The 22423-nt window shown below is 39.2% G+C and overlaps 3 protein-coding genes across 4 annotated transcripts in view; all 3 read left to right on the top strand.

Moving 5' to 3' along the window:
• The first annotated feature begins 170 nt into the window (after nucleotides 1-170).
• On the top strand, nucleotides 171-4978 carry LOC114447926 (uncharacterized). The gene is made up of 10 exons (XM_028424482.1): nucleotides 171-358; nucleotides 1231-1272; nucleotides 1358-1513; nucleotides 1604-1744; nucleotides 2059-2295; nucleotides 2373-2450; nucleotides 2546-2682; nucleotides 3145-3295; nucleotides 3383-3467; nucleotides 4150-4978. Exons 2-10 carry the CDS (start codon nucleotides 1245-1247, stop codon nucleotides 4241-4243), a joined length of 1107 nt encoding a protein of 368 aa, XP_028280283.1. The 5' UTR covers nucleotides 171-358; nucleotides 1231-1244; the 3' UTR covers nucleotides 4244-4978.
• Nucleotides 4979-5110: 132 nt separating this feature from the next.
• Nucleotides 5111-8602, top strand: LOC114447932 (T-cell surface glycoprotein CD4-like). 2 transcript variants are annotated; one of them, XM_028424491.1, is made up of 9 exons: nucleotides 5111-5440; nucleotides 6261-6302; nucleotides 6388-6546; nucleotides 6637-6777; nucleotides 7090-7326; nucleotides 7403-7480; nucleotides 7576-7712; nucleotides 7798-7865; nucleotides 8048-8602. In XM_028424491.1, exons 2-9 carry the CDS (start codon nucleotides 6275-6277, stop codon nucleotides 8115-8117), a joined length of 918 nt encoding a protein of 305 aa, XP_028280292.1. In that variant the 5' UTR covers nucleotides 5111-5440; nucleotides 6261-6274; the 3' UTR covers nucleotides 8118-8602. The 2 variants fall into 2 exon arrangements, with proteins under 2 accessions (XP_028280292.1, XP_028280291.1); XM_028424490.1 differs by lacking the exon at nucleotides 5111-5440 and having other exon boundaries at nucleotides 6184-6302.
• A 902-nt stretch (nucleotides 8603-9504) lies between these two features.
• cd4-1 (CD4-1 molecule) overlaps nucleotides 9505-22423 on the top strand; it is a 13546-nt gene continuing 627 nt past the window's right edge. The window contains exons 1-10 of the mRNA XM_028424461.1: nucleotides 9505-9599; nucleotides 17020-17144; nucleotides 17801-17861; nucleotides 19998-20068; nucleotides 20144-20293; nucleotides 20388-20519; nucleotides 20799-21014; nucleotides 21100-21471; nucleotides 21951-22202; nucleotides 22340-22423. The exon at nucleotides 22340-22423 is cut by the window's right edge and continues 17 nt beyond it. Coding sequence (XP_028280262.1) covers nucleotides 20008-20068; nucleotides 20144-20293; nucleotides 20388-20519; nucleotides 20799-21014; nucleotides 21100-21471; nucleotides 21951-22202; nucleotides 22340-22423 — 1267 coding nt within the window. The 5' untranslated portion in view covers nucleotides 9505-9599; nucleotides 17020-17144; nucleotides 17801-17861; nucleotides 19998-20007. The remainder of the gene's footprint in view (nucleotides 9600-17019; nucleotides 17145-17800; nucleotides 17862-19997; nucleotides 20069-20143; nucleotides 20294-20387; nucleotides 20520-20798; nucleotides 21015-21099; nucleotides 21472-21950; nucleotides 22203-22339) is intronic.

Here is a 22423-nt window from a genome sequence, read left to right as displayed (position 1 = left end):
ATTCCGCATGACCTAACAGAGTGATGGGTTGGCAAAATAGTCAGAATAACTCTCTTGGATATTTCTATGAACGAGTGTTTTCGAAGCCACTGCATTGAGTTTTTTTTTTCTTTTCAAGTGTGTGTGTGTAGAATGGCAGGCCTAGATTGCAAGAAAGTGGCATGAACAAACCCACAAAGAGCTGGTGTTTGCATTGGCCTACAACTTTCAGTGCAGGTTTCTCTTCAGATGCCTTCCGCCTTCTACAGCTTTGCATCTTTGTGCTTTTGTTTCTGAAGAGGTGAGGCTCAAAGTGGATGATTAGAGATTTTTTCCTTCAATACAGACACAAAAACCACTGAACAAGCTCCAAATTAAGGTAAGACCTCATTCACAACACAAGGATATTAAGTTTGACATTGAAAAATTGAATTTATGGCGTCATATGACCGTTTGAAACTACTGTTCCGTATGTTCCGTAATGGAGTTCGGACTTAAAAGTGCTAAAAACATCTCTCTATGGTGCATTTTAATTAGGTGTTTATTTATTTATTACAAGTAATTCAGCATTTTGCTTAATTTGCTTTTAAACAGAAGAAAAGAAGAAATGATGAGCCTTTACTGCATATAAGGTCTAATTTTAAATATTAGAAATAATGTGTTTAATTGTAACTGTAGTAGTTAAAGTGACAATATGTCATAGGCTATAACAAAAATCTGAATAATTCTGATTTAATTCTGATGTTAATTTTTGTACCCAAAGAAATTTAAACTTGCTGACGGTGAGAAAGAAAAGCCTTTAAAAAAGAAAGTAAGGGATTTTTTAAGAAAAAGAAATGTAAGAAATGTATTTATTTAGTTGCTCGTTTTTTTTTTAATTTTAAACTACTGCTTTTTTTTTTACTTTTTTGTTCGAGAGTCCTTTTGCTGGTGCACAATCTGCTCAAGTTTGTCTAAGTAAACATGGATTATATTTTATCAATCATGTTTCATTTTCTTAGTGACCTTTAGGCCGCTTCTTTTTGAGGTCTATGTAGCAAGTTTTATGATTTTTATAACAAGAAATAGAAAAAGGAAGGAAGTAGAGACGGGCTGGTGGTTGGAGGATCACATGTTTCTTGGTGGTGAGGGTTTATCTTGAACAGAAGCCTTTGTAGCGTATCTACAGAACAGATTCACATTCACACCATGAGAGTAATCTGTTTTATTCTACCAGGAAATGTACATTAATCTATTATTTTTATTCCTCAGCTTCAACGTTCAGAATGAAGATGATTGTGTGGATGGGGCTCGGTGAGTAAACGTGCAGTAAAACAAAATACTAATAATAATGATGTTAATAACAATGATAATAATGTAATAATAATCCTCTCTTCAGTGCTGGGTGCACTCTCTGCTGCAGGTGACGTTATCGTTGCAAAAGTTGGAGATACTCGTGAACTGCCGTGTGGGGATGGCAGCATGCAGCCCACTGTGAGTTGGTATCGTGGAAATGAACTGATAGTGTATACCTCACAACGTATACCTCGCAAAGGTACTCATAAATGGACACGACTTAAGTACTTTAAAAGCAGCTGAGATTGCACTGAGGTTATTCTGTTTTTGTTTGCATCCTTTGTATTAGGCACTGGTGACATTGCAAGAAGGTCATCGCTCAGAAATAAGCACCTGAAAATCTCTGGTTTGACGGAAGCAGATGGTGGAAAGTTCAGGTGCAATGTAAAAGGAATAGACAGAGTTGTACACACACTTGTTGTGATCTCAGGTGAGCAGGAGACCTACAAAACACTGAAATTATGAAATGATTGTTGTTGATTGTTGTTAGATGAAGACTGGAAAAGCACTGCAACTATAACAGTCGTGACTACTTCCCTAACCCTGAACCTAAAGCACACCTCAACTGACCTGAAAATGTGTTTTCCAACAGAAACCTAAAGCCATTAGTCACACTTGAAACTTGATAATATCTACCCTGTCTGAGAGACCTCTGTGTTGAATTCCTCTCTTTACTTCCTGTCCCTCTTCTCTGTGTGGTTCTCGCTGCACCCTCACACCTGTTACCCCTCCTCTCTGTGTCAGTCTGGGTCACTCCGTCAGGTGCCCTCCTGGTGGGCAGTGCGGCTACGCTCCAGTGTAAGGTGTCGAAGCTGGACTCAGGCCCATCAGTGGAGTGGACGGGGCCGGATGGACAGTCACACAAAGAGTCACAGGTAGTACTGAGTGCTGTGGCTGCCTCGGACGCAGGGAGCTGGCAGTGTAAGATCATCTATGAGGGGACAGTAATCCATACTGAGAGTCTAAACATCGCGATAACAGGTAGGGCTTCTACTGGAATACGTTTTTTGTTAAAAAAAAGCATCCTACAGACTGTGTGCTGTATTCTTACTTTGTAGAGCCTGCTCTAGCAACAACTAAATCAACAACCAGATCCAATTCCAAAGGCGATGTTGATAACCCTACCTGCCTGAACTGTATGTACTTTCCTGTATATTATAACCACATATTGCTGATGTTATGTTTCCTCTGAATGGAATGGATTCTCTCGCCTCTGTCCTTTGCTCCTCAGGTGACACTCTGCCCAGTGACGCTGTGTTCCTCGGGCTCAAATGGTGGATCTGGCTCGCAATTGGCGTCAGCAGCATTGTTGTGATTCTGCTGATAGTTTGTGTTATTGTCACATGCATAAGGATCAGAAGAAAGAAGGTAAGGTGGGGGAAATGGATTCAAATAAGCAGATAGAATAAACAAGTAAATGAAGCGTGTGCCAGAGTGACAGCTGGACTAGTTTAAACACAGGACATTCAAAATAGCGTACAGTCAAGTACAGGTACACTGGGGAATGTGTGTTGTCAGTTTTACAATAAAACTGTGAAAATCCAAGGTATTAGTGATTCTGCAAATATTTCTGAACACTACAAGCAGCAATGCCTCACCATAAGCCTGCCCCATTTTTTGAAAAACATTTACGACTGGTATGATAGTTTGTACTGAGCGGAAATAGCTGGCAAGACTACCGGTCTCATGTTGAGTTAGACACTCTAAGCACAAAAGTTTTTCACCTATGTATCATTACATCTTACATTACATTATATCTTAAGAAAAAAACCTGTGTGAGCAGTTTGACAACGTTTTCATATATTACTCTTAACTGTGTCTGTTACACAGAGTAACATCCCGGACCGGGCAGTGGACTGGATATTCTCTCACCTGGATGACCTGGAGTCCATGGATGTGTCTGAAGGAGGACGCTCAGCTGCCGAGAGTGAGGGTGGCAGGGATCCTCCACCTGGTCCTCGTGTCAGAGACGGACCCGGCAGTAAGCCACATATTTATATCACATGTATCTTATAATCATATGCTTCTCATAATTACAAGTGAAGTAATTGTCTTATTTTGTGTTCAGAGTACGAGCTGTTCGCTTTCGTCAGTCACATGGGGACGAGCACCATGTGTGGCCACTACGTCTGTCACATCAAGAAGGACCAGCAGTAAGTGGTTTTTGCATGTGTTACTAACATTAAGGTATATTTAATTGAAGCTTCATGGCACGTTTGTAAGCAGAAGCAGTTACTGAAGAGAGTATTGAAGAAGGTAAACAAAACTCTCCTCACACAATACTTCATTTAGATCATGTAAAGGTTTGACTTGCAGCTAAATAGGGCATTTGATGGGAAGAATATGGTGCTTTAAACCTGGTGTCATTAACAATACATTAACAGAGACACAAAATACGCTAAGGCTTCTCAATGCTATCATGGTTGCTGTTGACCTGTGTTGTTGGGCCATCCCTCTTTAACCTGCAACATGGAAAATGCATATTTTAATTAGTTCATACAACCATTCATTCAGCAATTTTTAGAAATATGGTTAGCTGTGCTGTCTGTTCTGTAGGTAGATGTATGAAAAGAATCTCATTGAAATGTAATGAAAGTGGCTGGATGCCTCAGTAGGGGGCACCATACTCCAGGTTCAAACAAATCAGTCCACAGTACTGAAGTTATATCCGCCAATGTACCCACACACCTAAAGAGACAGAGATTTAGGTAATACGAGTTATCCCATCTGCACCAGTGGGTCCTTTTTTTGAACCCAGGAAATTACAGATTATGTTATCTAGTTTAAAGCTGGTGTTATCAGACCCAAAAATGATTATTACTTCTGTTTTCACAGGTGGGTCATCTTCAACAATCAGAAGGTTTGTGCTTCAGAGAAACCCCCCAAAGACCTGGGATACCTCTACTTCTACCGTAGGGTGGCTGAGTGAGACGTAGGAGTGTTACACTCTGGGTGACTGAGGAGAGAAAATGTGGACGCTAACAAAACACACTCATTTATAGTTGCACTCCGCCCAGCTCTTACAAATGACCTGGCACGCTTCACAACTGACAAACATGTAAATAAACCTCTCAAATTGCATATATACACAGTTAAATAAACTGGTTCAGATGTACAGATAAGTGTTGGGGTGGTTGTTTCTTTTGATTCACCGATACAAACAATGCATCTTTCCAAGGAGCAGATTCAGAGTGTTATCTGAGAGTAAAACCGAGAACCAGCTGGCATCTGTTTTACTAAAAACCCAGTGAGTGGACCTCAGACAATAAAAAGGGACTTGGCTCAGTCCGTTCAGTCTTTACAAGTTTAGGTGTCACTGTTAATCCATGACTATTGATTTCGCTGCCATCAGTAGTCACTGCCCCCCCTCCCTATCAGAGTATGTTGCTTCCAGCCCCCTCCTCTTTTATGGGACGACTGCAGCTTAGTGTCTGCCAGACACCACCTCTTCTTCCGCCTGTTTACTGAGGAAGTAAAAACGGCATCCACATTTAAGAGAAAATATCAAATAAAAAAGCTGAAATGTGTGTTGGAAACATTTACAAATCAACTTGTTTTTCTTAAAGTTTTGGTGAGGGTGATTCTTGTTTTATTTTGTTTTTATTTTGAAAACAAATGCTTTGTTACTTCTGCTGTGTCAAATAAAAGAATTGTCTTTGGGTCACACAGCCTCTTCTTTTTCATTGTTTTGTGCTTACAGTCACATCCCTCAAACTGCTGCTTTACATAATGAACAAGCTTCATTTCTCTATTTTGTATATTGTGGATTCCGCATGACCTAACAGAGTGATGCGTTGGCAAAATAGTCAGAATAACTCTCTTGGATATTTCTATGAACGAGTGTTTTCGAAGCCACTGCATTGAGTTTTTTTTTCTTTTCAAGTGTATGTGTGTAGAATGCCAGGCCTAGATTGCAAGAAAGTGCAGGCATGAACAAACCCACAAAGAGCTGGTGTTTGCATTGGCCTACAACTTTCAGTGCAGGTTTCTCTTCAGATGCCTTCCGCCTTCTACAGCTTTGCATCTTTGTGCTTTTGTTTCTGAAGAGGTGAGGCTCAAAGTGGATGATTAGAGATTTTTTCCTTCAATACAGACACAAAAAACACTGAACAAGCTCCAAATTAAGGTAAGATCTCATTCACAACACAAGGATATTAAGTTTGACATTGAAAAATTGAATTTATGGCGTCATATGACCGTTTGAAACTACTGTTCCGTATGTTCCGTAATGGAGTTCGGACTTAAAAGTGCTAAAAACATCTCTCTATGGTGCATTTTAATTAGGTGTTTATTTATTTATTACAAGTAATTCAGCATTTTGCTTAATTTGCTTTTAAACAGAAGAAAAGAAAAAAATGATGAGCCTTTACTGCATATAAGGTCTAATTTTAAATATTAGAAATAATGTGTTTAATTGTAACTGTAGTAGTTAAAGTGACAATATGTCATAGGCTATAACAAAAATCTGAATAATTCTGATTTAATTCTGATGGTAATTTTTGTACCCAAAGAAATTTAAACTTGCTGACAGTGAGAAAGGGATTTTTTAAGAAAAAGAAAAGAAATGTACATTTATTTAGTTGCTTGTTTTTTATTTAATTTTAAACTACTGCTTTTTTGGAACTTTTTTGTTCGAGAGTCCTTTTGCTGCTCAAGTTTGTCTAAGTAAACATGGATTATATTTTATCAATCATGTTTCATTTTCTTAGTGACCTTCAGGCCACTTCATTTTGAGGTCTATGTAGCTAAGTTTTATGATTTTTATAACAAGAAATAGAAAAAGGAAGGAAGTAGAGATGGGCTGGTGGTTGGAGGATCACATGTTTCTTGGTGGTGAGGGTTTATCTTGAACAGAAGCCTTTGTAGCGTATCTACAGAATAGATTCACATTCACACCATGAGAGTAATCAGGAAATGTACATTAATCTATTATTTTTATTCCTCAGCTTCAACGTTCAGAATGAAGATGATTGTATGGATGGGGCTCGGTGAGTAAACGTGCAGTAAAACAAAATACTAATAATAATGATGTTAATAACAATGATAATAATGTAATAATAATCCTCTCTTCAGTGCTGGGTGCACTCTCTGCTGCAGGTGACGTTATCGTTGCAAAAGTTGGAGATACTCGTGAACTGCGGTGTGGGGATGGCAGCATGCAGCCCACTGTGAGTTGGTATCGTGGAAATGAACTGATATTAGAGCATGCCTCAAAAGGGTTACCTCGCAAAGGTACTCATAAATGGACACGACTTAATTGCTTTAAAAGCAGCTGAGATTGCACTGAGGTTATTCTGTTTTTGTTTGCATCCTTTGTATTAGGCGCTGGTGACATTGTAAAAAGGTCATCGCTCAGAAATAAGCACCTGAAAATCTCTGGTTTGACGGAAGCAGATGGTGGAAAGTTCAGGTGCAATGTAGATGGAACAGACAAAGCTGTACACACACTTGTTGTGATCTCAGGTGAGCAGGAGACCTACAAAACACTGAAATTATTAAATGATTGTTGTTGATTGTTGTTAGATGAAGACTGGAAAAGCACTGCAACCATAACAGTCGTGACTACTTCCCTAACCCTGAACCTAAAGCACACCTCAACTGACCTAAAAATGTTTTCCAACAGAAGCCTAAAGCCATTAGTCACACTTGAAACTTGATAATATCTACCCTGTCTGAGAGACCTCTGTGTTGAATTCCTCTCTTTACTTCCTGTCCCTCTTCTCTGTGTGGTTCTCGCTGCACCCTCACACCTGTTACCCCTCCTCTCTGTGTCAGTCTGGGTCACTCCGTCAGGTGCCCTCCTGGTGGGCAGTGCGGCTACGCTCCAGTGTAAGGTGTCGAAGCTGGACTCAGGCCCATCAGTGGAGTGGACGGGCCCGGATGGACAGTCACACAAAGAGTCACAGGTAGTACTGAGTGCTGTGGCTGCCTCGGACGCAGGGAGCTGGCAGTGTAAGATCATCTATGAGGGGACAGTAATCCATACTGAGAGTCTAAACATCGCTGTAACAGGTAGGGCTTCTACTGGAATCCTTTTTTTGTTAAAAAAAGCATCCTACAGACTGTGTGCTGTATTCTTACTTTGTAGAGCCTGCTCTAGCAACAACTAAATCAACAACCAGATCCAATTCCAAAGGCGATGTTGATAACCCTACCTGCCTGAACTGTATGTACTTTCCTGTATATTATAACCACATATTGCTGATGTTATGTTTCCTCTGAATGGAATGGATTCTCTCGCCTCTGTCCTTTGCTCCTCAGGTGACACTCTGCCCAGTGACGCTGTGTTCCTCGGGCTCAAATGGTGGATCTGGCTCGCAATTGGCGTCAGCAGCATTGTTGTGATTCTGCTGATAGTTTGTGTTATTGTCACATGCATAAGGATCAGAAGAAAGAAGGTAAGGTGGGGGAAATGGATTCAAATAAGCAGATAGAATAAACAAGTAAATGTTTTTGTGAGTAGATTTTTTTTTCTTTTTGCAGAGAAAATATCTGAAGATGAAGCAGGCCCAGCAGGAGCTGAGGACCAGGAAGTATTGCCGGTGTGACCGGTAAATGTTCTTAACTTCATTTTTTAGTGATATCTGGTCGCTTCAGATGCTTTCTAATAGACTCTATTCACTCCATATGAATGACTGTTTGACCTTCATTTTCACTGCTGCTTCTACCGAGTGCTTCATTATTGTGTTGTAATTAGTGTGAAACTTCTCCTCTTTTACTCTCTTTATCACAGCCCGACAGCTGCAGCAAAACCGCTGCAGCAAGGACGCAGGAGAGAGAAGCCATCAGCCCTTCCTCTGTAACCTCAGCTAATGGAGTGAAAACATGAAAGGCAGAACGCAGAGAGGAGAGATGCAGAAAAATAAAGAACGAAAGAGAAGGAGCGATAGAGATGAGGAGGAGGAGAAAGAGGAGGAGGAGGTGGAGGGGAGAGCCACTGAAAGAGAGCCCCAGTGTGAATATGGAATGAATGTAAATGGGCCTGTGGATGAATCTAGATGAGAATAAAAATCAAATGCTATGACAGGCACTTTGAGCTTCTTTTTTTAAAAGTATAACCACTTGACTTGTTTCAGACATTTGTTGTCGCCATGTCGCTTCTCCACTGTCAGTGAGTGACGAGTTTAATGCTTCTGCTTGGGTCTACATGCGACCTCCTGTACTTTTACACTGATGCGCCATATCAACCTATATTAAGCATTTTAATGTTACATTTTAAGAATCTACTGATTTTGATTGTGTTTGATGTGTATCTTTCTTTGTCAATAAACTACAAGGGTCATCAACAGTGCAGATTTGTTTCATTCAGTGCAGATGACAAAATACAGGCCTTTAAACATGTGTGATCAGGTTAATGCAGCATCATCATTATGTATGTTGCCTTTAAGTGAAGCGTCTGATCCCCATTCACACAGGATTACTTCAGGTAATTTCTGGTGATTTTAATTCTCTATGAATCTGCCATGTCTGTAATGTATCTAATTTTATTTGAGCTGCTAACTAGTGAATTAGACAGTTAGCTGGGTACTAGCTAGCTGCAGGTCAAGCCACACCATGGAGACTCAGCAAATTACATGTGCACATACACATACATGTGTAACGTGTGGGAGTATTTTACCAATTATGTTTAGTAACTTTTATACTTGACCATGTTAGCAATGCTAACAGATGGATCTACACTCATCTAGTATTCAGCTAAATTGGTAGGATTCTAAGGAGCAGCTTAAATGACCAGAGTTCAACTAAAGTACTATTTTTAAATTCCCTTTATTAATAAAGTTACAACTAGATTAACTTCTAAATGAAGAGATGTTATGGACTGAACTCTGTCTTGACTTTGTTTGACTCTTCTGTGAGGCAGTAACAAGCTTTAAAGTGCTCCTAAACTCTGTGTTCCCCACAACTGGTGCAGTAAAATGCAGGTGTTTACATGCTGCACTTCATGCAGTGAAACATCTGTTTCACACAGTATCACAAGACCACTAACGACATACATATTGATTATTAAGTATTTTAACAAAATGAACAAAAACTCAATGGCTTCTGTGACGTTCGGCTGTGTTGTAACCTCTTCTCCATCTTTTAAATCTTACTTTTCCATTTTAGTTCTTCTGGTTTTGTGTGTGAATGTGTAATCCTAATCTATGTAATCCATTTACTGCACACCACAGAGGATTGGATCATAGTGATGTCTGACTTCCTGTGTGTGTATGAAAGACAGCTGCAGAGCACACAACCTACCAAATGTCAAAGCTGAACTCATCGCTGCTCTGAGAACATCATATGTGAGTACTGCTAAACACGCTGTGTAATAGGGATTTAATGATTTAATGGGTTTTATTTAACTATATATACAGCGGAGATATTACTACTGTATATGCTGACGGATGTCAGAGACGTGGTGTGAGGTTCGCTCTGATAGACACAAGGAAAGGGGCACCCAGGGGCACGACTCAGTCGAGGCCACATTTTAAAATTCTCTGTCTTAACTCTGCATATTGATGGATTGATCTTGGCCTTGGTCTGGTCTCACTGGTGTTGTTTGTGTTTTGCCTAAAAAAAAAAAACACACACACACAATGCATATGATCTGAAATGATTACAAGAAAATCCTGTACCGTAGTTTAAAACCAGTGCTGTGTATGTACTGCCGATAAAAAAAAATATACAGGAAACACATAGAATAGATCAAATACAGCAACACTAAAATATTTAGGGCTGTTTTTCTCGCCAGGCTTAAATAATTCTTAAGTGCACCAGTCTTGATCTGTAGATTTGACCCTCCGTGGGACGCCTTTCAGACTTCATACGTCTCTGTGATGTGCTTTTCCTAATGACAGCCCTGAGGAGGATTTTAAAATGTCAAATCAGAAATAGAATCTTCTCATGTCTTAATGTGTAAAGATCAAAACTTATGCAACAGCAGCAGCATCGTGTTGCATAAGTTTTGCAATTGTGGCATCAATAGGATGATAAATTGGCGCACAAATGTTACGCAAGCAGCACCCAATGTGCATTTTAGAGTAAGCGATGATACAGTAAATGTATTGAATCCAGCACGGTGTGGAGGTTTGGCCGGTATGCTGTGTGGGGGGGGCAGGTTTGTAGCATACAGACCCCCAGCAGTGAAACCTGTAAAACATATCAATAATATATAAAAGGCATCCAAACCAATCACAGCCACTCAGACAGATCAGGCCTTCTGTTATGTCACAGGTTTTCTCACATTAAATTGTAAACCACTAGGTATTAACTGAAATATATATATATATATATATATATATATATATATATATACATTGTGAGTCCTGTGTGTATTTAAATTGAAAGAGACAAACAATCTGTCAGCTTGTTTTGTTAACTCACATCGACACCAAACACAAAACAACCTTTGTTTGGTTTGATTGCAGCAGATTGCGCTGACAGCTTCATCGTATCTGTCGAGTGTTTGGACAAAATGTTAACATTAAAAACAGCCTTACAGCTAACAGGAATATAACACAGAACACACACACACGCTCGCCCAGATTCTGCATGTAGCGCACAGCATTTCTGAATATTCAACAAAGATGCACAAGCATTTCTCTGTGAATGAACACATTTAGAAAAACGCTTAAAATGTCAGCATGGTTCTAGGGTCACTTGTCAGATAAACTACAATAAAACTACAGTAAGCAGCTTACACGGAGGATGGGTAATAAAAAGTAAAACTTGAACTTGAGATGATGTTTGTCTTCTCTTGACTTTGACCTGCAGTATCAGGGCTTAAAACTGAGAGTTAAAGTGATCAAAGTTAAACAAATGTCTGATTTAAAGTGGCAGCAAACCCACTGTAGACAACTGACCCTTTTAACCAGTGTTTCTCTATATAAGGCAAGGCAAGCTTTATTTATATAGCACCATTCATACACAAGGCAATTCAGAGTGCTTTACATAGGATGAAATCACAAAATAAAAACATTTTAAAACATTAAATTAAGAAGGAAATTAAAATCATAAAAAGAATAAAATCATAACAAATAAAATCAGGATGATTAAATGAGAAGAGTGCAGTTAGGAAAGCAGTCAAAAAGCTATCAGGACGCTGCAGTAAACAAATGAGTTTTCAGGCCTGACTTAAATAAAGTGACTGAGCAGACCTCAGGTGTTCAGGAAGGCTGTTCCACAGGTGAGGGGCAGAATAACTGAATCCGGCTTCACTCTGTTTGGTTCTGACCCTGGGTACACACAGCCAAAAAAAGTCACTTTAATCAAAATGTAGCTGTTACTAGTTTTGGATTGTGTGCACATTTTAATGCGTCTCTTGGGACAGCGATGCCGTGTAATTCTTCAGCACACTGGATTTGAAGCAACAAGGTGATTCCTCTCTTGAGATAGTTGTAAAAATAGTCATTTTGTTCGTGTGTTTAGATGGTTATAAATCCATGGTCCAATTGTGTTAGAGGATGGTCTTCTCTGTATTGATGTGTTAGGTGGTTTGTTCTTCTCGGGCAGCGCTGTGCTTCTCGTCTTTGCTTGTTTCGAGGCCTGTTTGTCTTCGGCCTGCTCAGTAGGACTGAGTTTGGATGACTGACAACAATCTCTATGCAGCTCCCATGTTTGGCCGTGAAAGCTCTTGTTTGCCTCATCTGTATGTTTTGGATCATCGTCCGTGATTCCTTCACTGTTCACATTATACGACAGAATGCAGCAGTTATTGGTTTATTATTAATCTAAGCGTTAGAATGAAAGTCATCACATCTAGAGGCTTAATGTGTATTTTGTTGTCTCTGTAGGTGATTACTGAGCTGTGTCTCCCTCACTCTGTTATGAAAATATATGGTCTGAACACTGGGGGCGTTCATATGAGACAACAGGATTCCCTTTTCATGGCTTCATAAAGACCTGCATTACTCACCTCTCACATATACACATACACACACACACATTCAAAATGAAACAGAAATGAAGCATGTCCCTCCCTCTTGTATTTCCACTTGGGTTGTCATTCCAATAAGTGAGTTATTGTGAACACAGACGTCAGTAAACACACATTTGCAATGATGCACATAGCAGCACACGTTTGTGCCAGACTGTGCTGAATGACAAACAGCAGCAGAAAGAGGTGCGGCAATCAGCATGTGGCTGTTTTGGGAGCAGCAGGAGGCAGCTTACACTCAGCTGTGCTGCAGGTGCACGCTGAGCCGCACTTATGAGTTTAATGCATTTTAAATAACTGTTTTCCAACTGAATCTGTTTGGTTGTTTACTATGAAGTTCTGCACAGGATTTATGTGTCAGCTCCTCACAGTCGAGAAGCCTCAGACTGAAATGATGCATATTCTAGTTTGATTTCAGCATACATACATCAACATATGAGTGATGCTTAGCAGCTGTTTCTCAGTGTCACTGTTGCTGCTTTAATGCTACACTGCTGAGCATGTATTGTAAATGTACCAGTAGGTTAAGGGTAATGAACCAGGAAATGAAACATAAATTGCTCTGAGGATGTTAGAGGTAGATAGTGGTGGATGTGTGCACCTGTGTGTGTCACACACACCAAACACTAAGCAGTGAAATTTGATGCACTGCAACTTTGTGTATTTGTATGTGCGTCTGTCACTATTGTGTTTTTATGAAAGCCCATTTCTTACCCAAAATCTAAATAAAAAAATGTAATTAGGAGGTTTTTTCCTCCTTATAATGAAGCACAGTATGTTTCATAGATGAGAGAAGCCGTCTAATAATTTGTCTTAATCCCATTGTTACCACTATAATTATCAGAAAGTTTCTCATGTTTAGTATTTATCCACAATAATTTCTATTATTATAAGTATGACGTTGTATAGTCAGGTCTGATGCATGGTTTTATCAGGTCTTCATTAGTGAGAAGGTTCTCATAGACACCTATCTCTTATGATCATACTGTACTTTATTTCTATGTGTAATGTGGACCTGCTTTTGTGCCATAATGAATGTTCGCCATTAAAAAAAAATCACATTTGGCACCATGAAAACCATCTATAAGAACCGAAAAGAGGAATTCCCCTCTGAAAAGACTGCCGCTCGATTCGCCTAACTCTAACTGCTGAAGCTTTAAATTGGCTTCAGTCAAACTTTTGATTGAATTTTTGCACATTGCAAGCTCCATGAAATTTGACCTCCATTGTCTTTAACGTTGGAACGGCATTAGGGAGCCATCGCTGCACGCTCTGTGTGAAATAAGGGGAACGAGTACAGCGACCGGCTCCTAAAAATTCCAGTCTCATGCAGTGATAAATGCGATTAACGTTGCCTCTAAAGTAATAAAGTGGTAAACATTAGCAAAATGGTAATCAAGCTATCTCTACAGTGTGGCCGCAAATTAGAACAGTATTTTCTGACTGAATGTGGTTTAGGCTTGATTGCATTTAGCATTAAAGTCGTGTTATACTGTCAAAGAGCAGCAGAGTATAATAATGCACTAATAAGACAAACAAAACATATATTGAGTAAGATTTGTCCTGGAGTGTTGTCTTAGTCTGAAGCTGACTACAGCGTTCTGTTTCCATTGACACAGCCTCAGCCTGTTTTTGACTTTGTTTGCTTTATAATATGATGACTGGTCTGGTTATCTTGATTATTTACAGGAATATAGTAACGTAAACTGAGCTGCACAAACAGTAAAAGCTGCGCTCACTTGTGTATGTAGGCGCTGTGGAACTGTACGACAGCTTTTTCCATGGCAAAACAGCGTCATCACTGAACTCATCAGCCTCAGCACAAAGGTCTAACAAAGCATGGCTCATGAGTTTAAGTTAAAAACGGCATGTCCACGGCACAGTTAATGCTACCACTTATCTTCTAATTGATCACACAATGTTTCCCTCTGATAAAGAGGAGATTCTTAGCAAAATAGCAGACATACAGATGCTGAGTGGGAGAGATTTCTGTCCCCATCTACTCTTTCACAAGTCTGAGGTTTCAAAGAAGATTGAATGAAGTTCCCCTCGTGATGCAACAGACAGTGTTTTCAGTCATTGAGCAAAAATGTCACTTGTTTCTGAGTCTCAGCCTCTTTTCCACTGACATTTTCTTTATTTGACACTCAAGCGCTCTCAGTACAAATTCTCCCCCTCCTCACAGCGGCTTCCTTCTTGCTTACAGCCACCTGCTTAAATCAAACTCATTCAATGTTGAAAAAAACACAAGAACAGAAAAGAGTCAGAGACAGAAAGCTGAGATCGATTGCTGAGGGAAACCCTCTGTAGGAGAGGATGGAGGCTGAGGAAGCAGGAGATGCATGTGAAAAAAGTGAATCACCCTTTATTCTTGTGTGTGGCCCACACTTTGTCTTTTTCTCTTTCAGTAATGACACGATGTGGTACCTATGCTCGGGTTAGGTGTGTGACTAATGAGGGAGTCCTCACTTTCAGGTGTTTTCCATCAAAATCACAACTCATACAAACATGGTTCGAACCCGAGCTGTGTTAAGGAGAAGTAAATGAAGGTGAACAAAATGCTTGTTTTAGTTCTCAGAGCTCAGAGGGAACAGAAGCAGGTGTGAGCCCTTCATGAAGGAGGTACAGAGACAGGCAGAGAAACCTCAGAGAGACACATGAGACGTGTGCGAGATGTTTGTTTCGTCCTTGTTGTGGTTCATGTCTCTAAACCACCTTTGCACTGTGCTTCTACTGCACCAGTCCCCAAACTATAATCCCTGTAGCTGCCATTAGGTTCAGCTCTGTCCAGGCTGATCACCTCTTTAATGCGTGAGAAATAATAACTGGTGTTTTATTATGCTGCGTTCGAGCTACTGTTTCATCAAAGTGAGAAGAAGAATCATACTCAAACATTTTCACTGTCAGTGCTTGTGTGTTCTTACTGTGGTAGTGAGCAGATCCTCGGGAGTTTTTGTCACATGTGCTGCTTTAACTCTTCAGAAAACTCCCATGGCTCACATTTGGTTTGCAAAGTGAAGCAATATCAAGTATCTCACTCCTCAAGGAGATCAGTTCACAAGGCAACAATCCATGTAGTCGTGTGTGTGTGTGTGTGTGTAAAAAGTAGCTGAAATTCACAGACTTCATATATGTTGTGTTCGGTGCTAATGGGGAGGCTCTACACCAGGTTAGGAGTAAAGATGTTTATGCCCACTGACATATATGTATATCAATGTATCCCTGGAAGAAAAATGAGTACAACAGAGAACCATAAGTTTGAATGAAAGTGGACCATCTAATGAGTTAAAAGCTGAACTTTGTTACAAAGCGTATCAAAAGAATCCTGAATCCATGAAGGTGGAGTTGTCGAGATTTACCCGCAAAGCTTTGTGTCTTATTTTAAGGACAAATGTTGGTTATCATAAACATAAAACTTCATTTGTTTGTTAAATTCAAAAGTTGTGTTTGTTTTTTATACCTGCACTAATATTCAGGCAGAAACCCAGCAGACTGTGTTGCAGGTGTGTTGTTAACAAACCTGCATGTACAAACATTCAAATGTTCAAAATCAGATCTTTATTTGAATCCTGTGAAATCCTTTTTACTGCCAGGGACTCATATATACTGTGTTAAAATGTCCAACATAACGATGAAGCCTCAACACTGCTTCACTTTTTATGTGATGCTGTAGCTTTCAACAAAGCGCTTCAACATCAGATACAGATTATTAACCTTATGAAGCGGCTCGATGGCAATTCAAAGACAAAGTATGTCTGTTTTTTTTTTACTTTCTTACTTACTTACCTAACTGCTTCTGCTGATGATACACACTCATTAAATCAAATCTACAAACTTTAATTTTATAGTCATTACCTTGGTATACTATTGAATGGCTTTCTGGAACATGGTTTAAGATGTAAAAGGGAAAATGGACAATAAAGACAGGGTTCATGTGCGTAGTGACACATGAAAATGTGAGATATTCTAGTGTTGATTCACTTTTCACTTCAGCATAGAAAATATGTTGAAAAAAATTATATTAAAGACATGATTCCTTCTCATTAATGTAGCTCCCCCCAAACTATCCTCCCTCTTTACATTGAGCGCTTCATTATATATATATATATATATTGTTGAAATGTCTCCTTATAAGTTTTGTATTTATCGCCGCCTTTGTGAAGTCTGAGCTTGTGGGTCATGCAGACCAGTTATATATTTAAATCTGTACAATTATATGACCAGGGGAAAAATTATAACAAATTAGGCCGTAAGCTGCCCGTGTGCTAAGGATAGATGATGAGTCTGCTGAGACACACAGATTTGGTAAGATGTGTTATTTGGCAGCGGCTCAGATAACATTTTTATTTATTTATTTATTTTGTTATTTATTCATTTGTGTCTGTGAGGACTCTCGCTCTCTTATTCATTATTTATTTGTTATAACAAACTGGCCAGTGACAAATAATATTATTTTAAAAATTAAATGACGGCACCATTACATTACATGACCCAAGTGTTATAATGCCGTTCGTCTGTCTTAGTTCTGCTAAATACCTGCACGGCTCAGAATAACTTGTATTTAAACCAGTCTGAAAAAAAAATGTTTTCATTTGTATTTAAAATGTTATTACACTACCACATTGTCTTAATGCAGCAGGTATTTTTGCCTACATTAATGAAAAGGTGTAAGACAATAAAGAAAGAAGAAAAGTTAAAAGAAGATGCCCCCTCGTCCTCTGTGACAACCAATCAAAGGTCATTATTGTCATTCTGCCTCTGATCAACAGCTCTGTGTCTCTTTCCAGGCCAATCAAAGCTGAGGGAGGTGCATCGACACTTAAAAACAGGGCTCGTCTGATAAACAGAAAACATTTCCGCCCAACTGCACATCACTGAACACAGAGGGGACACTCAGCGCTCGACAACCGCTGTAAGTTCTGTCATTTTGAACTTTTAGAGTCAATATAAACGTAGTTCTGCTACAGTCTGAGACTGCTGTAAATGTCTGCATACATCATACAATCTGCATTATATTTATTTCACGTGTAAAGATTTTGAATCATAAAGTTGTATGACCTCAGGCCTGCTGACGCCCAAATGTTTTATCCATATTATCATGTAAGAGAAGAATCAACTCTTCCATAAAGATCTTCCATAAATGAAAAGAAAGAAACAAGAGAACACGTTTACACCATATTTACTTTCGTGCTTCATATATGTTAACTATATCATTAGTATCAGTAGTAGATACGTAGTATCAGTCTGGACTGATGACCAACTGGACAAACTGGACAAGCACATACAGTTTACAAAAATCTACATCACATTTATATTAGCCTATTGTAAAAGCAGACACTGGGCATGTATATTCTAAAGAACAAAGAACAAGAAGTTACTTACTTTCGATCAGTAATCGAAAGTAAGTAACTTGTTCTTTGTAAACTAAGCAATATTTTTTAAAAAACACCAGATTCAGTTCTGCTTTTTATTTAAAAAAAAAATCCTGTGAACGTACATGTAATCCTGCCATCCTCTGCTGTGTTTGACCATGGTCCTCCCCTCCCCTCATCTGTGCTGTGTTTGCAGCTGGAGCCTCATCCTGACTGACAGACATCATCATCTTGGTTTCAGGGTTACAGCTCCACAGGTTGGCTCTGCTATTTCATTAAGACTCCACCAAGTAGGCTATATATATATATATATATATATATATATATATATATATATATATATATATATATATATATATATATATATATATATATATATATATATATATATATATATATATATATATATATATATGTTCTTTACAACTGTGACCTCAATATATTACATCATTAATTTTCACATCCTCTATAAAAGAATTAATTCCTGTTTGAATTATAAGTAACAATATTGACGATTGTTGTCTAAATAACTAAACTTGCAAAACAAGTTCTATAAACTTAAAACATTAAGCTGAACGATCTGCTCAGACAATGGATACGTTAACTCTCCTCATTCCCATTTCTATAACTACTTACACTATTCAGAATGACCCATGTTTTACATTATTTGAACTGATACAAACAAAACATTTGTAATTAAATAAAAATGGTTTTAGGCCTGGTTATTTTTTTTTAAAGTAATAAGCACAATTTTTATGTTCCATTATCCTGGCATAACCACAAAAAGGACGACATAAAGATGAATCCTGCAACGCATCACAATCACAATACATTTGTTGTATATTGTTATTGTATGCGATTTACGGACAATTTACAATGTTTTTAAAATATATATTTTTTAGCTGGTGCAGAGATGCAGCGAAGATGCCCGACCACACCCGAGCCAGGGACAGTGTGCTCCTGACCTGTGACAGAGTTATGAGCGCGCTTAGATATTTTTGAAGCACAGAAGTACTTATATTCTCCTTTTTATGCCTTTTTTAAATGCCTAGAAATTAATGCTTAGATATATTTATGCTTAAATATTAATATTCTGGACTTTAATGAAATCCTGATCAAACACAGAACAAACATGCACCAGCGGTCAACGCATCTCTAATCATTCTCTCTTGTGCTCAGTGGAATGCATATTGTTATGTATATCAAGTTTTTATTGATCTGTTTTTGACAGGTTGTGATCTTATGGGTTTAATTTAATATATCAGCTATAAAAGTGCAGGCAGGAAGTGGTCGGTTAAATATAAAAATCATGGATTTGTGTTATTACATTAAAAATACACGAATGAAGTGAATAACTAAATAAATAAACAATTTTCTCTTTAAATTAGTTATACAAGACAGGTGTGCAGGTTAATCTTTAATTTAAAAAAAACTGTTTTGTTCACAAGTGTTTAAGTACAGAGGAGAGAAACAGAGATAAGGCAGCGAAACGGAGAGAATCGTCTACTTAAACCACAGTCTAGGTGTGCTGCTGCTGCTGTGGTCTCCTTTAAAGCGTGGAGAGATCCGTGTTTCGTGGAACAGGGGAGGAAGAGAGGGGGTGTGAGAGGCAGAGGGGGAGGAGGAGGAGAGGGGATGACTGGGATAAGAATCTGCACCTTAACTAAATCAAGTCCCACCACAACCCAGCGTACGCTCTGTGTCTCTTCCCTCTAACAGTTGTCTGCCTCTTTTCATCCAAAGCCCACCACAGGACGCCTACTCTCAGCTCTCTGAACTCTTTTATCTTCGCAAATCTCTCTAAATCTGAGACCACCACAAACCCCTCAATGCTTCCTGCTGAATGATCTCACTTTGCAGCAAAGTTTCATGTGAACACAAAAAAAGGTTTAAAGTCAAATCTTCTAAACCAGTTTCTTTTCTATGTTTCCTAAATTAGGTGTTCAAAACTTTTTCCTATGTATATGTTTATTTTCATTTATAAACATCATATTGTGATATTACAGGTATTCAAATTGGATTAAAAGTGCAAACTGACAAATTATGCTGTAAAAAATGTCAAAAAAACAACTGAAAACGTCACAAAAACTGCCATTAATTGCTGATGGTGTTCCACAGGGTTCCACACTCGGCCCACTAGATTTTCCACTGTACAGGCTTCTATTCTGCAGAAACAGCAGTGTGAATCCTACAGTGATGCAGATTGTTTGTATTCTACATTATCCTACAACAACAATCATTGCTGAAATTTCACACATTTTTCCACCAAAACTTTGTGAAGATGCTGAGTTGTGGTTTGGCCTTCCTTTCTCTTCACTATAGCAGCTTTGTTTTAAATCAGTGAACATGCTCACAGTAAATCATTTGTTTTTTTCCCCCCTTGTGTTTTTCAGACACGCGACCATGATGAACAAGTTAATCCAATCTGCCCTCGTTTTCATCTCTGTGCTCATGTCAGCAACTGGTAAGAGGATACTGACAGCTGATGACAAATGATGATCTGACAGTTTGGTTTTTTACATCCTCTGTATTCTTTCAGGAACAGAGCAGGTGGTGTATGTTAAGGCAGGAGAGAGTGTCACCCTTAACGGTCCAGCATCTTCTTACCATTATGTTGACTGGTATTTTAATGACAAGAGCCAACACATTGCCTGGATCAATCCCTTTGGTGGAAGATCGCCCAATAAAGGTGAACAGAAATTATTTGGTTTATTTCACCATTAACTGATCAAACAGATCCACACATGAATGTACTTTAAACAATAACAATCTTTGCTTTGCAGATAACTTCTCCTTGATTGGCAACGCATTGGTCATTGACAACATCCAACAATTTGGGACCTTTATCTATGAAGAAAAAAGCGGAAATGGTCGCCTTATCTCCAGTAAAACCTACAAACTCTTACAAGTCAGTGGTAAGTGTGAGGTGACACGATCAGTTTAGTGTCCCAGCAGTGCATTTTTATTTAAAGTAATTGTATATTTTAAATTTTGTTCAGAGCTAGTGTGCATTTTTGCACATTGTCTCTTGCTTAACTCGGGCACTCGAGGTTTAACTTATCAGGCTTTACACCCTTTTGGCAAACTCATAAGTCATGGTAGCACAAAACAAAGTTATTTTATTTTTTACTCTGAAGTAGACATCTGTCTGTCACCTCTTTTCACTTTTTTACCTTGTTACATTTTTGTGTTAGTGACCAAGACACCTGATTCTCTTCTGATGTCTGGAGACTCTCTGACTCTGGGGTGTAATGTGGCAGCTGACATGAAACCTTACATATATTGGCTAACTCCCCGAGAAGAGCAGAGGACTAACCCACTCAGCATTAGAGCCACAAGTGAAGACAATGGCCAGTGGACCTGTGTTTTGAAAAATATACGAAATATTTCAGTCTCTGTCGTGGTTGTCGGTGAGTTGCTTTATACGTGCATGTGTTTCATAGTAGTGTATTGTCATCTTAAAGATATGACTTGTCACGTTTTCCTCTCTTTTAGGCCTCTCCCCTGCTCCTACTCACCAGTATACCTCTGTAAACTTGCCCCTCACTGTCCCCTGCTCCCTTGCTTCTCACCTCTCCTGGAAACATCTCAAAGAAAAGGGCATCAAGTATGTTCAGTGGCACTTCACTCCAAAAATATCTTCTCACGGTAGTCAAGAGGTGCTCTTCAACCTCTCTCTGGAGGATCCAATCACCTTGAGGCCAGTTAATGACAACGGACTGCATCCTGCAAGCGACACCACAAAAGGAAACCTGTCTTTAACCAAAAAGCAGTGGAAAGAAGCAGACCGGGGGAACTACACATGCTCCATGATATTTAACAATGATGTGACTGTGAGCACCACTGTGCAGGTCGAGGTGTTGCAAAGTAAGTCTGCTCTGTTCTGCACTAACGTCTCAGGTCATCTGTCTAACTTGTCCTCATTTTATCTGTCCAGTTTCTTGGCTTCTTCCTGATTTTTATAGTTTCTTTGTCACCTCTCTGACTCTTGATCTGGTATATTGTGCCGTTATTGTCATCTCTAACCTACTGGCATACGATGACTTGTCTGTAATTGCCTGTGTAATTGCCAAATAGGAATAATAGATGGAACATATATTCAAGAATCAGCCGACAAATACACATAAATATACATTGAAAGTTATAGTGCAGGATGTTTTAATGAGCCGCTTCTCATTCAGAGCCTTGTTAAAAGTCTTTGGATCTGATCACAGTCGTGAAGTGCAGTTTTGATTCCTGTATTTTTCCTCTTATACTTGAAAGAAATACATGTAAAACCACATTCTGTTGGCAGATGCAGATAAGGATTATTTCTTTGTTCTTTCTCTCTGCCTTTTCGTCTTCAGTCTCCTCTTATCCAGGAACACAGTTAATTGTTGGCCAGAAGGTCAACCTGTCCTGCAGCACAGGTGACCTGCTGCCCGCTGGTGTGCAGCTGAAATGGATCCCACCTGAAAAATCATCCCTCCGGATCTCTGACCATCACTCCACTCATCTCACCATCCCGGAAGTGGGCACAGATGACAAAGGAAGGTGGAGGTGTGAGCTGTGGCAGAACAACATACCTCTGACGTCAGCTACGATCATGCTGAAGATCGGTGAGCACAGGAAGTGAGAGGAGAGCAGGAAAGATGACATGAGCATGACCTTGTGGCCACAGAGTTTTATGCTTGGTTTTATGTGTTCTCTGTACTGTATACTGTTTGATGACTGTGTGCCTGTGTGTTTTGTACAGAGCCCATTCTGAGTGTGTGGATGCTGGTGATCATATGCGGCGCTGCAGTCATCATAATCCTCCTCCTTGTACTCGCTTTCATCC

This window comes from Parambassis ranga, chromosome 16 (assembly GCF_900634625.1).
Source record: "Parambassis ranga chromosome 16, fParRan2.1, whole genome shotgun sequence".
NCBI lineage: Eukaryota > Metazoa > Chordata > Actinopteri > Ambassidae > Parambassis > Parambassis ranga.
Note: the sequence above shows the minus strand (reverse complement) of the source record. Positions and strands in the feature narration are given on the sequence as shown.